The sequence below is a fragment of the Geospiza fortis genome, unplaced genomic scaffold, assembly GCF_000277835.1.
Source record: "Geospiza fortis unplaced genomic scaffold, GeoFor_1.0 scaffold1628, whole genome shotgun sequence".
In the NCBI taxonomy this organism is placed as follows: Eukaryota; Metazoa; Chordata; class Aves; order Passeriformes; family Thraupidae; genus Geospiza; species Geospiza fortis.
In genome coordinates, this window is record NW_005054558.1 from 375,576 (window position 1) to 390,131 (window position 14,556).

A 14,556-nucleotide genomic window follows, 5' to 3' on the forward strand; every position below is an offset into this window, starting at 1 on the left:
GAGCCCTCTGAGGCAGTTCTCAGTGCTACCACCGTCCGTCCTCTCCAAGCTGGAAGAGAAGAATCTCACCATTGACAAGATGAAGGACATGAGAAAAGATGAAATAGGTGAGAAACCAGCAAGGCTGATCTGCTTAAACTATAGAAAACAATGGGCAAGTAAGAGCTAAATCTGAGCCATGCATCAATATTCCCTCTCTGGTCTAGAAGCCGTGTAGCCACATACCACACATTAATATGGTTTGTCCAGTAAAGAAGGTTTTTTCCAGTCTCCACAGCTTGTAAAATGGCGCAGCTCTGAGGATAAGGCCAGCCCATGTCCTGGTAGTTGCAGAACACAGATGGAAAGGAGATGTCTATTGATAAGTATTTAGGTAGATATGTGTATATATACATATTTATGTTGACCTGTGTGCTTCCCTTTCTGCCCACCTTACATAACACACTACTATAAAAGGCATCTGTTTACTTTTGCCAGTTGGCACAATGTGGCCTTATTTCTTTAACTATTAATATGGAAAAGAATAAAACCAGATTATTACATCCAGGTATGCTATCAGTAAATGGCCTTCTTCTGAAAGACTGCATTAATTTTCATTGAACATGGAGAATTCATTGTCACTGGTGTCACTGCAACAAAACCTTAATGGAATTTTTTAAAGGATTTGACAGTCCAATAATGAGAAAATCCACAAGCCTACTGATAGACATAATGACAATTTCCAGTAAGTCTGTATAAACTGTTGTGCATAAACTGCCCACCAGCTGGTTGAAGAAAAGAAAAATCACTTGTAATGCATTTACAATTTTTCCTCAGTGTATTTTTTTAATTGGACTTCATTTGCACCTGCTATTACCAACGTGTTGATAAACAAACTGCCATTTTTTGAAAAATCTAATTTTTGAATAAAAATACCATTCATACTCACTGCTTAGAAGCTATCACATCTAACTTAATATTTCTTTTATTTGCAGGAGTATTACATTGCTAGCTTGGAAAACTTTGTTATGTGCCTAACCTAGGCTGAAAAAAGTTAAATAAATATGTAAAAGTTTGAAGAATTACATGCTATATTTTCATTTAATAAGTTAAACTAAAAGACTATGACAAAATTCTAGATGCTTACTTTAACTACATTTTATTATAGTAATGTTAAATGTATTAAAACCATTGCATTTTATTTGAAATGCTAGCATTACAGTTTTTTATTCAGAAGTGTTATAGCACTTTTTAATTCACTGGTAATTTTTTGTGTATTTATGATGCCTTTTAGTGCTTGGTATTCTTTTCCATTAATTGTATTAGTGGGGGTTTTTTTGTGTGTTTGTTGTTTGGTTTTGTGGAGCTGTTTTTAGTTCAGTGCTTTTTTTGTTTATTTTTGTTTTGTTTGGCTTTGTTTTTTTTAATTGTTCTTTCTCCCTATACTTGCACTTGAGAAGCAGGAAATTTTGTGTAAAAATACAAAGCCAATTTTGCTTCCTTCAATGTATTGGAACCAGTATTGACAAGATGGAAATGTATCTGTATATACCTGCAATTTGTCTGGTTCTGGTTTATATTACCTTAATTTGAAAGTAGATGAGACATGGGATTTGACTGTAAAAATAGGGCACTGCTGACCATACATAATGATATTTCAAATTCTTCAGCCTTCTAAATATCAAAGAAAGTTGATCTGTGTATCTCTGTGAAGTAGTTTCTTGGCTCACTTCCTCCTGTCTGGCCTCTCTTTCTGAGGCGTGCAAAGGAAGTCACTGTATTTTTATTTCAAATTCTAAGCTGTATTGAAATGAGGAAAGGCACAACTTCCAGGTACTGCCCTGTTTTCTTACCCCACAGGGCTAGTTTCAGTCTTGGTGTTTCTTGCTTTTTAAATGTTATGGAGACCTTGGAGATAGAGTAACAAAGACAGGATCTAGCTGGCTAACTCAGCCCATGGCTTAGGGGGAGATGAAAGCATCAGATGAGTGGAGAGCATGTTGTGTGCACAGATCCTGGATTCCAGGGTACCATGAATAGATCAACACCAATCTATGAGTTATTGCAATGTAACCATGGAGTTTCCAGATAGCCAGGATATCACTGTGTTAGCTGAGATAAACAGTTCCTTTTTTTTTTTTCAGAATGCAGATGACAAACATTTTAGAATAAGCAAAATTTTTTTTAGACATGCGTATTTTCTTTGTCAGCTTTTGTTCAGAGGGTTTTAATATTTTTTAAATGCCATTGATGGTTTCTCATAATGTAACTATTAAAAAGAAAAAAGAGAGAGCTTAGGGAGGAGAGAGTTTTATCATGTTTTGTAGAAGTTGGGAGAGGAGCCTTATTTTCCCCTAGCACGTAAGTGTAAAAGAACCTCAGTGCTGTCCTGTACAAACACAGTTCACCTCACACATGTAGATAAAGTGATTTTTGCCATAAAAAGTATACTTCCCTACATGGGTTTTTTTGAGTCATAACTTTGAATATTTGTCATGTGCCTTTATTTAACATGATTTCTGAAGTTTTACCTCTAATTGCAAAAGGTAGTCCCTGTGTAAGTATGCTGAAACACTGCATGTATCATCCAAGTGTATCAACATAAGGGGTTTGGTTTTAAATAACCCACTTGTTAGACGTGCAATTGTTTTACCAACAGCAAATTAAACTGATTAAATAGGTATTAAAACTTTTGGTTAGGGGTTTGATTCTTAAGCAAAGTCACCATTCATTACTTCAGAGTATAAACACCTGTGTGAGACAAATCTATCTGCCAGTTTGTTAAATAAGAAAAACTGAAAAGGGAAAGTCAGTATCAATTTAAAAATACCAGTTTCAAGATGCTATGCTCATAGATGTCTTGTAATTGCAAGGAAAGGTTTGTATCACCTTGTCACTTTGCACATAATGCAAATAATAGGACTTCTCCTTTTTTGAATTTTTTTGGTTTTTTTAAATGGGTAAGTATGCACAGGACCACATAACGATATCAGAAAATATCAGTAGCAATTGGTAAGGTAGATTTCAACAGGGAGTATTTATGACCATCACAACTAAAATCTAAAATATGCTTCACATAATTACATTACAATTTCCGTGAAAATATAGTAAATAAGCCATATTTTCCTAAATAAGCCAGAAGGTGGAATAATTTCAGTAAAAAAAAGAAATTACTGCTACATACTTTGTTTTATATTCAAAATGAAGAGCAAGGGAAGAGAGATTTGAGCTGTAAAATACAAGTAGGACATTTTTCTAAATAAATAGAATCACTTTATTGCCCTAGTTACCATGATTACAATAGAAAATAAAAAATATTGCAACATTTAATTTTTCCTTTGTCTCAGTTACACATTGGTATGTTCTTACAGATCAGAGCTGCTGTGAGATGTTTACTTATGTGCATTTTTAACCTATTAAGTACCTTTTTTCAGTTTTATGAAAAACATTCTGCCTGCTTTGAATCACTACACAGAAATTGTAGAAGTTGAATTAAGTAAAAAATTGATATTTGTGCTCTGCAAAAGAATTTTATGGCTTGATAAGAGGCTGGTGTAAAAGTAAGTGAAGGAGAGAGAACTAGCTTGACGTAATATTTTCAGTGAAAATTCTTAATAGTTATTTTAACCCCTTAGTTATAGCCAACGAGGGGGTTAATACTGATTTTTCAAGGCTCTAAATTGCTAATTCAAGTTAAGTATTACAAAATATTCAGACATGCTAGGTCAAGAGAGTCAGACGTTTACGTACCCAGGAGCAAAACAAGCAAGCAGTAATACTGCTCTCTAAAAGCCTATTTGAAAGTCAGAGTTGTATGCTTTTTCCTGGAAATGCAAATTCGTTACACCTGATGTTTTCTTGGCAGGTCATATGCTGCATCATGTGAAAATTGGGTTAAAGGTAAAACAGTGTGTCCATCAAATACCCTCCATCATCATGGAAGCAACGATCCAGCCAATCACCCGCACCGTGCTCCGAGTCCGGCTGAACATCGCGCCCGACTTCACCTGGAATGACCAGGTAAAAACAGAGGGAGCAGGAGGCAAGAAGGGAAGCCTTAGTTTAGTTTCAGTAAAGGAGATGATCACTGCTTATGCATAGCTTTTGGGATTTTTAGAAAAGCATTTATTTTAGCTAAAAAGCAAATTTGATAATAGGAATGGGATGATTTTTATGACTTTTGTTGAAGAAAGCAGACAAGGATCATCTTTTCATTTCTGTTAAGCCATTAAGATTGGGCTGTGTATAACACGTTGTGGCAAATGCTTAATACTGAATATTTACAGTAGTCACACACAGATTAGAGTTATGTGCCCAGAAGGGAGAAGCAAGAGAAAGGGAGACATGAATGGCTCTCTGAACTATGAATGAATGTCAAACACAGAAAAGCTTTGAAATGCAGTTCATGTATGCCAGGTTCTCCTGTTCCTCCTGGCTTCAGGAATATACATTCACAATATCAGTGCCTTTTTCTGCTGGGACTTGGCTGAACAAAATAACCCCTGAGATATGTTTGGAATTATGTTCATCTGTATTTTATAGTGCAGATTTATATGAAAGGAGTTGTGCCAGTTTCACATTTAGCTATACACACATCCTTTGATTCAGAAACTGTTCATTAGAAATGCATTTAGGATAAATCTAAATGAAACATAAATGTCCACGTGGGGGCATTGTATTGTTGCTGTTACTTCTGAAACTTTCTACAGCAAAAAAGATACCTCCATAGGCAAATATAATTTTTTTCTTTTAGACTTATGAAATTTATGCTTAAGATAAATTATTTTGAAATGTGGATATTAAGTATCTGTTCTTTTATTAAAAATTAATTTTAAAATCCCTTAGATTACAATTTTTACCTTAATCATAATTAAATGACAGGTTCATTCCACAAATATTTAAATTACTTTAGAATTTATTTTCCCTGATGAAAAGTTCTTTAATTTCTTGTAGAAGTTTCATCGGGTTACCTTATCAATGGGAAATTAGCAATCAAAATACAGAGTTTGAGCAATCAAAATATATAAAGTTTGATTTTGCTTGCCACCTAGATTTATTGCATAAATATTTGAATGGATTCCTAACATGAATTATAACATGAATATTTTTTTTACCTTATTTATGGGCAATACTTCAGAAGGAAAAGAAAGCATTACTTTTTAGGATTGAAACAAGTTTTTATTGTTCAGTTCATCCACTTTACCTGTAGTCTGCTAAAGACAAAAAAATTACTGTTCTTCATATTAAACTTTATCTTAATACAAAGTAATTTCTCAATCCATTGTTAGGTTTTTCTAGAAAACATAGGTTCTATATCTTTACAGGTTAAGGATCCACACAAAATTATACTGTTGTTTTGATTCTGAACTTCTAAATTTAGAGCAAAAGTTTGTCACAAGTTTATTTTCTGACATGACCACTTACACAGTTTTTCTGACGATTGCTTTAGAAATATTATGATTGTTGTATCAGTTAAGCTTATGGAGATGTTTTTATGTGAATTTGTTTATGGGTAATCATAAAAACTTGGAAAAGTGGTTTTTTTCTTTTTTTTTATTTCTGTAATGTGGTGATGATTTTCCTGTTTCTTCAGTAAATGAAGATTTTATCACAGTAAATAACTAAAGCTGTTAAATTTTAATAGTTTCTGAAAATGAATAGCTGTCTCAAATTCAAGCATAGACACTCTGAAACTGCTTCTCTATCATCAGATTATTTTAACAAGCTTCTCAGAAGATGGCTATAGAAACTTACCAGTAAACCTGTACTTGGTACAAAAGTGAGTTGCTAAAAAATCCCATCTAAAGAATTGCAGTAATCAAATAAAACCAGTTATGAAAACTTTAAATACCATGTTTAGTTGAAATACCCTGTTTGGCTAACATTTCATGGTTTTAAGATCGTTCCTTTACCCAGATGATTAATTCTATAATGATCTCATCGCAAACTGCACATGACATTAGAAGAGAAAGATGTTTTTGTGAAATATGACATCAGCTTATCTTTAGTTTTCATTACAGGGAACCCTTTAGTTCAGTAAAAGCATGTGAGCCAAATCCCAGATTTTTATTCTATTGTTAGAAGCAAAGGACTATAAACATACCCAGACAGAGCAATTAAGCCTTAATGCATCCAGAAGGAGTCCAGCAGAATTGCAGAATAATGCAAATAGTATGAATTAGCTGAGTCAAATATCAGACGTAGTTTTAAGGGTGATGGTTGTCCAAAATACAGGCACAGGTATGTGCCAGTTTTAAGAGCTCCCCAGTCCTTGAGAATCATCACTAGAGAAGATGTTGTTTCCTGTTCCCAGATTGTCCTGCTTACCCCATGCAGTTTTTTCATGGGACTTTCCAAAATTAGGTTGGTATTACAGTTAATAATAAAATTTCTGACCTTTGGACTTAATTGCCTTCCTTAGTTCTTCTTATCTCTCTTAAATGCTCCTAAACCCAGATGAAATAATAGTCTCACTGTCACTTCTCAAGATGTCACCTGCGTGTCATTTCAGTTTCACTGCTTCAGTTCCTAATGAAGCTGCAAGTGAAATTTAAATGTAATAAAAATGAATGACTGTCCATCATTTTGTCTACTCTGCAACTGTGGTAAAAAAGAAAGAAAAGCACCTTAATTTTATTCTTTGTGCATAGTTTTGTCTTCACAAACTAGTACAGACTGTTTTCTGACACAGACACAGTAATGAATTATGCTGAAAATAATGTGTGCTGTGTGAATCAATACCAGATTCCTGGAGCATTAAAATTGCCATTAGAAGCAACTATGCACTTTGACTTTTTTTCTATTAAGTTTACGAAAAATTCCAACTTTTTTTTCATCTCCTGGTTTTGCAACTTATCACAGACCCCATCAGAAACATCAGTAATCTGCATTCATTTAGTACTATGTCTTCCGTACTCCTTTACCCTGCATTTTTCTTATTTTCTGAAATATTTATGTAAAATAACAGTACATCCTTGTACATTGGCAAAGGTTATTTATTCTGACAAAAAAAAATCCTAATTTAGCATCATAACTAGCTATGATTTCTGGCATTGCTGGCATTGCAAAGTAAGGTACACAACAAAGCAAACAAAAGTCTAGGTTTAGAAAGACATCGCCAGGTGGCAGGGAAATCATCAAGTGATGGCTCTCTTTATTTTCTTCTCACTTCACCTGTAACAATGGCTACATTACAGCCTTCTGAATGCACTTGCTGTATCTCTCTAGAGGAGAGGGATGAGAGAGAGGAGAGCAATTTCACAGTTCCATGTCCAGTTTTTTCCTGAGACAATATTTGTGACTGAAAAATGAGCAGACAGCTGCAAACCACAATCTTCTATACAGAACCTAAAGGCAGGAGGAATAAAGAGAACATGTTCTTTCCTAGGAGCCTAGAGGGAAGGAACCCTTGGGATTAAGTGAATTTATAAACAGCTGAGGCACTACCTTCAGTTGCATTTGTATCATGGCTATTTTTATTATGTGTACCTTAGGCAAACTCTAATTGGAGCATAATCTTTAGGCAGACTCATCTGATTAAAAATGTTATTTTTCTGTTACCTCTGATTTCTGTACTTCTGTATTCCTTTATGAGCCTGTGTAATTTAGAAATGCATCCACTATTTCTAACAAATCCAGAGAATCTAAACCCAGAGAACTAAAAGAAAACTATCTTTTCTACTCATAAAGGTACATGGCAGTGTTGGAGAGCCCTGGTGGATTTGGGTAGAAGACCCTACTAATGATCACATTTATCATTCAGAGTACTTCATCATTCAAAAGAAACAGGTAATGGACTTTATCCAGAATCTCACAGCAAAACAAAAACAAAGTTAGTGAGATGTAACAGTATTTTGGCCTAAGCAGATTTTCAAATCAGCAGTACAGCTTTCAAATTCAGATGTACCTGATCAGCTTGGACTTCCACAACAATGTTTTCTAAGCTCAAATGTCCATTTTTCTCTTCCTCCTTTGCTGGGACAGTTATTTTCAGGTGATGTAGAAAGACTATAATGGTTTTGTCTGTTAAAGAACAAGATGAAGAGCCAGCCTTATTTTTCATCTTTGGAAGACTATGGAAAAAATATTCATTCCAGGCAGTAAAATATTTTATAAAGATGTAAATATTCACACACATACTCTATTGTCTTGTGTTAGCAATGCTTGGGGAAGTGAGGCAAACTGTGATTTTTCAAGTTTCTGATTTTTCTGTGCAGTAATTATTCTCTACATGTTTGCACTAGGTCATTACTAAAGAGCCTCAGCTGCTGGTGTTCACAATCCCAATTTTTGAACCTCTTCCTTCTCAATATTACATTCGAGCTGTGTCTGATAGATGGTTAGGAGCAGAGGCTGTATGTATCATAAATTTTCAACATTTGATTCTTCCAGAGAGACATCCACCCCACACAGGTAACTTAAATTTGATAATTTTGCTTTAATGGATATTGCTCATATTGGTTTTTTTTATGGTAGTGCAATAAGACTTACTTCTGCTTCATTGGAGAAAAATGTCTGGAATTTCACTTTGTGATATTTGTTCTCCAGCTTTCTAAGCTTTTCAATTCCTGAACAAAATAAAGCAATTTTGGTTTCATCTTAGTATAACACCAGCCTTTTAGTTACTCCAGATTCTCTATAAACCATAAGAAAACTGAACCTGTTATATAAAACTAAGCAAATCTCTGTGTTGATGTGTCTTAGCTTAGTGCTTGCAAGCAATACCTTTCTTCTGGACTGGCTAAAAATAATCTTAGACTGTCTAATAAATGGCGTTCAGCAAAGGAAAAACAATGAAAATTTTGAAAGTATGAAACATTTTTCTACTTTTGCTGAGAAATGTTTATCATGGCAAGAACTGTTGCAGCACTGAACATACATTTCATCTCATCAAGTTCTGTCCCTCCCCTCCCCCTCCTTTTTTAACACTTGGCACAGAAGCATATGTTTGTGTTTTGCTTCTTTTTTTCTGGATACATAAATTGCTTTATACATTCATTGGGGCTGATGTCATTGTAAAACCTTTCCTCTGTAATTACATCTGGCTCATCTAGCAGTCTGCTGAGTGCCTTCAGAAATGCACAGTTCCCATACGGTGTTGTCCTTTGGCGTGCATAAATTCACATGTGTTTGTGAAGTGTTTAGCTATTGTTGTACTGTACCTACACTGTCTGGAAAAGCATGTGTAACCTTTTTATCTAATTGACTGATCACTGACTACTATTCAGAAGAAACAGAAAGATATTTACACATCACCAGTTATGGAGACTCCAGGATTTATGGTAATTGATTTCAATTCCCATCTGGTTCCCACTCAACAACGAAGTACATAGAGGCTCTGCTAGGCAAAAAAACCCCTTCTTTCTCCTCAACAGAGCCCAAGAAATCACTGTTTCAGTGGGAATGATAAAACAGCCATAAGGTATCAGTGAAAAGCATGTGAAGAATATTAGGCATCATTGCCTCAGTAGATTTTATGACTCCCATATCATACCTTAATGTGAAGCACCCTGAAAAGACAAGGAGACCTCCAGCCACAAAAAAAAACCCCAAACCCAAACTTCAAAGCAAGCATCTGCATAGCAGAATCACTGCAGTCTCCTTAATTTGGTAGGATTCCAAATCCAATCTGGTTATATATATCATCTTCCAAATTCCACAATCTCTAATTCTTTGGATAGCAGATGCCCTCAAGATATATTGAGAATCATATATTGAAAAGCTGTTTGTTTATTTATTAAGATTATGTCTTTAATTATACATTTAAAGGATAAGATGCAAAATTTAGCTGTACTCATCTGATTTGTATTACTCCATCAACTTGGAAACTCCAAAGAATCCTTTCTTCTTAAAAAGATTTTTTCCCTTGAATTTGAAATACTCCACATTCTGTTATCATAAGAAGCTGGACATACATATGATCTAACACAGTGAGTTTAGAACTTACTACAAGTGGATAAAAAGAAAACAGGTATAAGAAGAAGATTAATATGCAAATAGCTGGTTCACAGCTATCAGATTTTCAAATCATATTTTCAAAACTACTTGCAGAATTATTTCAGAGCTATAAAACAACTTTTCATTTTTCTTCATCAAAGTAAGCAATTACCCAAATGTGTACTCTCTGTCATATGAGATACTAAGTAAAATATTTTTCAATGTAAACTGTTTTTCACTAAATTACTGTTTAATATATTTATCTTCATAACAAGCTATGTCATGTCATGGCATCATCTGTTGTCATCCACTTACTATTATTTTGTGGTTTTAGAGCTTCTGGATCTCCAGCCTTTGCCTATCACAGCCTTGGGACATCCTGAATATGAAGTCCTGTACAAATTCACACACTTCAACCCTATTCAGACACAGATATTCCATACCCTCTATCACACAGACTGCAATGTTCTTCTTGGAGCTCCTACAGGTTCTGGAAAAACGGTTGCAGCTGAATTAGCCATCTTTAGAGTTTTTAACAAGTATCCCACATCAAAGGTTTGTAAAACAGGTTTACTAGAATAATTTTGTTATGAGCATCTCAGTAATAAAAGAGTCTTGAAGAAGACTATGGGGAACTGAATTTTACTTTCTCCAATTTATATGTGTGTGGATACAAAGTGGTAGTGCATTATGTGCATTACGCTTTTATTTTAACTATTTATTTTAATCAGTTGACAGCTAGAGTTAAATCTACAAAAATGACATGCAGGCATGCTGGATTTCCTTTTCTTCCTTAACAGCATTTCCAGCTTTAATCTCCTTCTACTAGCAGTGGTACTGTTTTATAGCTATTAGTTCCCTTCCATGGGACTACAGCTAGCCCAGTCTGTCTATTATTTAAACAAATAAGTTGCAATTAATTACTACAAGCCAATTTTCCGTTCCAGCTCCCCCCTGTGTTTTAAATTGCCTAAAAGCTGAACAACTCAGCCTTTGGAGTTTTATTGTCAAAGTGAATATGTATCTGCTTCTCAACTTAGCCATATTGTCTTAGTTAACCACATTTTAGATTTAAAGTCTTTCAAAAATCTTTGTATCTGACTGGGAGATTAAAAAAAAAGTTTAACCTTTACATTAACAGAAATTCTGTACATAAATTCCTTAATCGTCTTTGAATTTAAATATCTTCATGTAATTTCTTAGTCCAAGTGAGGTAAACAAGTCACTCATACACTTTCAACTTATCTGTGAGACATAAAAAATAGCCAGTTCTCAAAGGAATGCATATTTTAGGTTTTAATAAAGCTGGAAGCCTAGCTATATATTTCAAAGAATGTATGTGAACTCTTCATGTAGCAGTTTTTTCATTGTTCAAGAGCTTTAGAATTTTTAACCATAAATCTATAAGTAAATATGTTTTGTACATGTAAGCATATTCCCCCCTGTACTGCGGTCTTCTTTGAGAAAAATATTGTGACATTTTGCTTAAGATAATCAGCTTTTTTACTTAATTGGTATTTTTTATTAATTTAGTGACATAACTAGAAATCAGGTGGGATATTGCTTGCCAGAAATTCAGATTATTTCTGTTCCGGAATGTTAATGTGCAGATTTTATAGTCATGGCAACAAAAGCCATCATTTTCATAAGCGGGTTTTGGATTTTAAAAGGTGTGATAAATACTGCAATTCCAAGAAATTATTCCTTATTTGAATATTCTTAATTGCTCAGGAAAAAAAAACAACATTATTTTCAGGCATAATGTCTGTTTTAAATATAATCCTGTTGTAGGTAATTTCAGGAAATCAGACCTTATTTATTTTATGGATTATAGGTATGTTCAAATCTCACAAATACCATGTGTTGTAGGTACACTTTAATAAAGGTGTCTTGTTTTACTATTAGTTCTGTGCCTTTTCTTTTGCAGGCAGTGTACATTGCACCCTTGAAAGCACTCGTCCGTGAGAGGATTGAGGACTGGAAAGTTAGGATTGAAGAAAAGCTTGGTAAAAAGTATGTTTCTCCTCACCTAATCAGAGAAATGAGGAACAAAAGAGCAGCTCATCTAGTATGAGTAAAATCTCAAAATTCTTACGAGAATTTCAAAAAGGGTTTTGGTTTTATACTGTCCTTCAAATTTCTAGTACTTGAAAAGTTCTATGAGCAGTCACTGATAGATCAAAACTGAGATCAAAAATGATAGATCAAAAGTGATAGATCAAAATCAGAACTAAGAAAGGGATACACTTTGATACCCAGCTATTTTCATTCTCCTTCTTTGTCAGTATAAAAAATACAAAGCTCAGATTTGACTCCACAATATCCTTGGAAATTGAAAATGTAAGTCAAACTAAGCTCTCCTTAGAAACCTCAGCTGCAAGGAACATACAGGACTTGCATGAACTGTATAATAGTAGTCACACTATGTCCTTCATATATAAATTAATATCATTTTATTCCTTGGTAACATTAATTTCTTACTGATCTTCCCAGGTGTTGGAGTTCAGCCATTACTTTATGATCTACAAGGTATAGCAGTCATGTTGATGCTTTCCAAAATTATAGTGTCCTGAATTAAAATTTTTATGCATAGAATGCATTATTTAGGGCCTTCACCTTCTCCAAATATAGTCTTTTTCCTAAGTTAAGCTCAAAGCACACCACAAGAGAAAGAGATGCTGCTCTGTGTCCATGAAATTATCAGTAATATTCCTGTTGTTATCACAGAAATGAGATAAAATATTTTATGGTACTATTTCTTCTTTTGAAATTTACAGTTACTTGTGACTATAATCTGTAACAGAATATACACATTACTTCTAGGATTTTTTGTTTGATGTTCATCTGGGTTTGGAATGTGTCATTGAAATGTCTAAAACCCATTATAATGGATCCATCTAAAATGATGGGTCATCGCAATTGCTGCAAACAGTTGGAAAAAATCTGCTAATGTTCTTCAAAAAGTAATCTGAGGCTAATCTCAGCACCAGTCTTAATGGACCTTCACCAACAAATGCAATACACACTGCAGTTTGGCCTTATTATTCAAACCAGAGATCTATGCAGAACAGCAGGCAGCAACTTGGTAGCCTCCATGAAAGCTTTCATCCTGTCTGTGACAGGATGTTATGGTTCACATTACATCATACCAGTATTGTGTTATCTTCATTTTGAAGAACTAACTGTTGGTTGGACTCATATTCTTCCTCTTCTTTCTATATGGTTTTGCTAAGGAATGATATTTGGTATTTATACAGTATTTACTGGGAAAACAAAGAGGCAGGTTTATTTGCTTAAAACAATTGTGAAAATCCTATTAAATGTATTTGACAAGGAAAATTACTTTGCTTAATTTTGTTTCTTTCCTCTTTAAAGAATTTAAGGTGTAAATATTTTAACATTAAGATGTAAAGCTTTGTAAAGCCAAGTCACTGTCCTTCTTGATTACAGGGTTGTAGAATTGACAGGAGATGTGACTCCTGATATGAGAGCTATTGCCCAGGCTGACCTGATTGTTACTACCCCAGAGAAGTGGGATGGTGTCAGCAGAAGTTGGCAGAACAGAAGCTATGTTCAAAAAGTTGCCATTCTCATCATAGATGAGATCCATCTTCTAGGTGAGCATGTTTCACTGCTTTTGATCACAATCACTGCTAAATTTGAAGTGTGCTGGTACTTATGATGTGAATATACTTCTTGACATCTGAACCTTTCCTTTTTCTCTGTTTTTCCATTTACTTTTCATTTACTAGGGGATGAGAGAGGCCCAGTGTTGGAAGTCATTGTGTCTCGAACAAACTTTATCTCATCTCACACTGAGAAGCCAGTAAGAGTGGTTGGTTTATCCACTGCTTTAGCAAATGCCAGAGACCTTGCTGACTGGCTAAACATTAATCAGGTATGAAAAAAGTTTTCATGCAGGAAAACAAAATAGCAATTGGCAAGATAATTCAAGGTTAAACTTGAAAAAAATCTTCTCTTGTAGATGGGTCTGTTCAACTTCCGACCATCGGTGCGCCCAGTTCCTCTGGAGGTGCACATCCAGGGCTTCCCTGGCCAGCATTACTGTCCTCGCATGGCCAGCATGAACAAACCTGCTTTTCAGGGTAAGCAACCAGCTTCTAGACCTTTTCTTTCTTTCTCTAAAAGAAAAAGGGACTTTGCACAGTTCATTTGCAGCACATTTGCAACATGTGTTAGCGTATGTACTCTTGGCATGTATTGGGAGAATCTGCTCCGCTAATGGCCCAAAGATATTTGTCTGAAACATAAAGTGTGCTGCAAATGCAACATGTAAAAGAGGAATGTAATGTATTTAGAACAGAAGAATAAAATTAGTGTTAGTGAAGGGGAAATAAAATGTGTTTTCTCTTAGTGTTTGACACCAGAAAGAAATATTCGTGTAAAAATATTGGAAATTTAGAAAGCAATAAAATCATTCATATTATTAATCTGCTGAGGTATTTTCATATGGACCACTGCATGTTAGCATTAAAAAAATTGTGAACAGAAGTTGCAAGTCAGGCTAACCTCCTATAATTCTAGTTTCAAAGCAATAACCATAAAATTCAAAATTTGTAGTGCATCCAGATATGCTTCTGTTTCCAATTTTTTATTCTTAACCAAGCTGGCAAGCAGTAT

The 14,556-nt window shown here is 34.5% G+C and overlaps 1 protein-coding gene across 1 annotated transcript in view; it reads left to right on the forward strand.

Annotated features, from left to right (window-relative positions):
• ASCC3 (activating signal cointegrator 1 complex subunit 3) overlaps positions 1-14,556 on the forward strand; it is a 236,942-nt gene that overhangs the window by 154,412 nt on the left and 67,974 nt on the right. Inside the window, 9 exon segments of the mRNA XM_031064101.1 lie at positions 1-107; positions 3,845-3,999; positions 7,669-7,767; positions 8,223-8,391; positions 10,250-10,470; positions 11,843-11,928; positions 13,366-13,532; positions 13,668-13,813; positions 13,901-14,021. The exon segment at positions 1-107 is cut by the window's left edge and continues 65 nt beyond it. Coding sequence (XP_030919961.1) covers positions 1-107; positions 3,845-3,999; positions 7,669-7,767; positions 8,223-8,391; positions 10,250-10,470; positions 11,843-11,928; positions 13,366-13,532; positions 13,668-13,813; positions 13,901-14,021 — 1,271 coding nt within the window.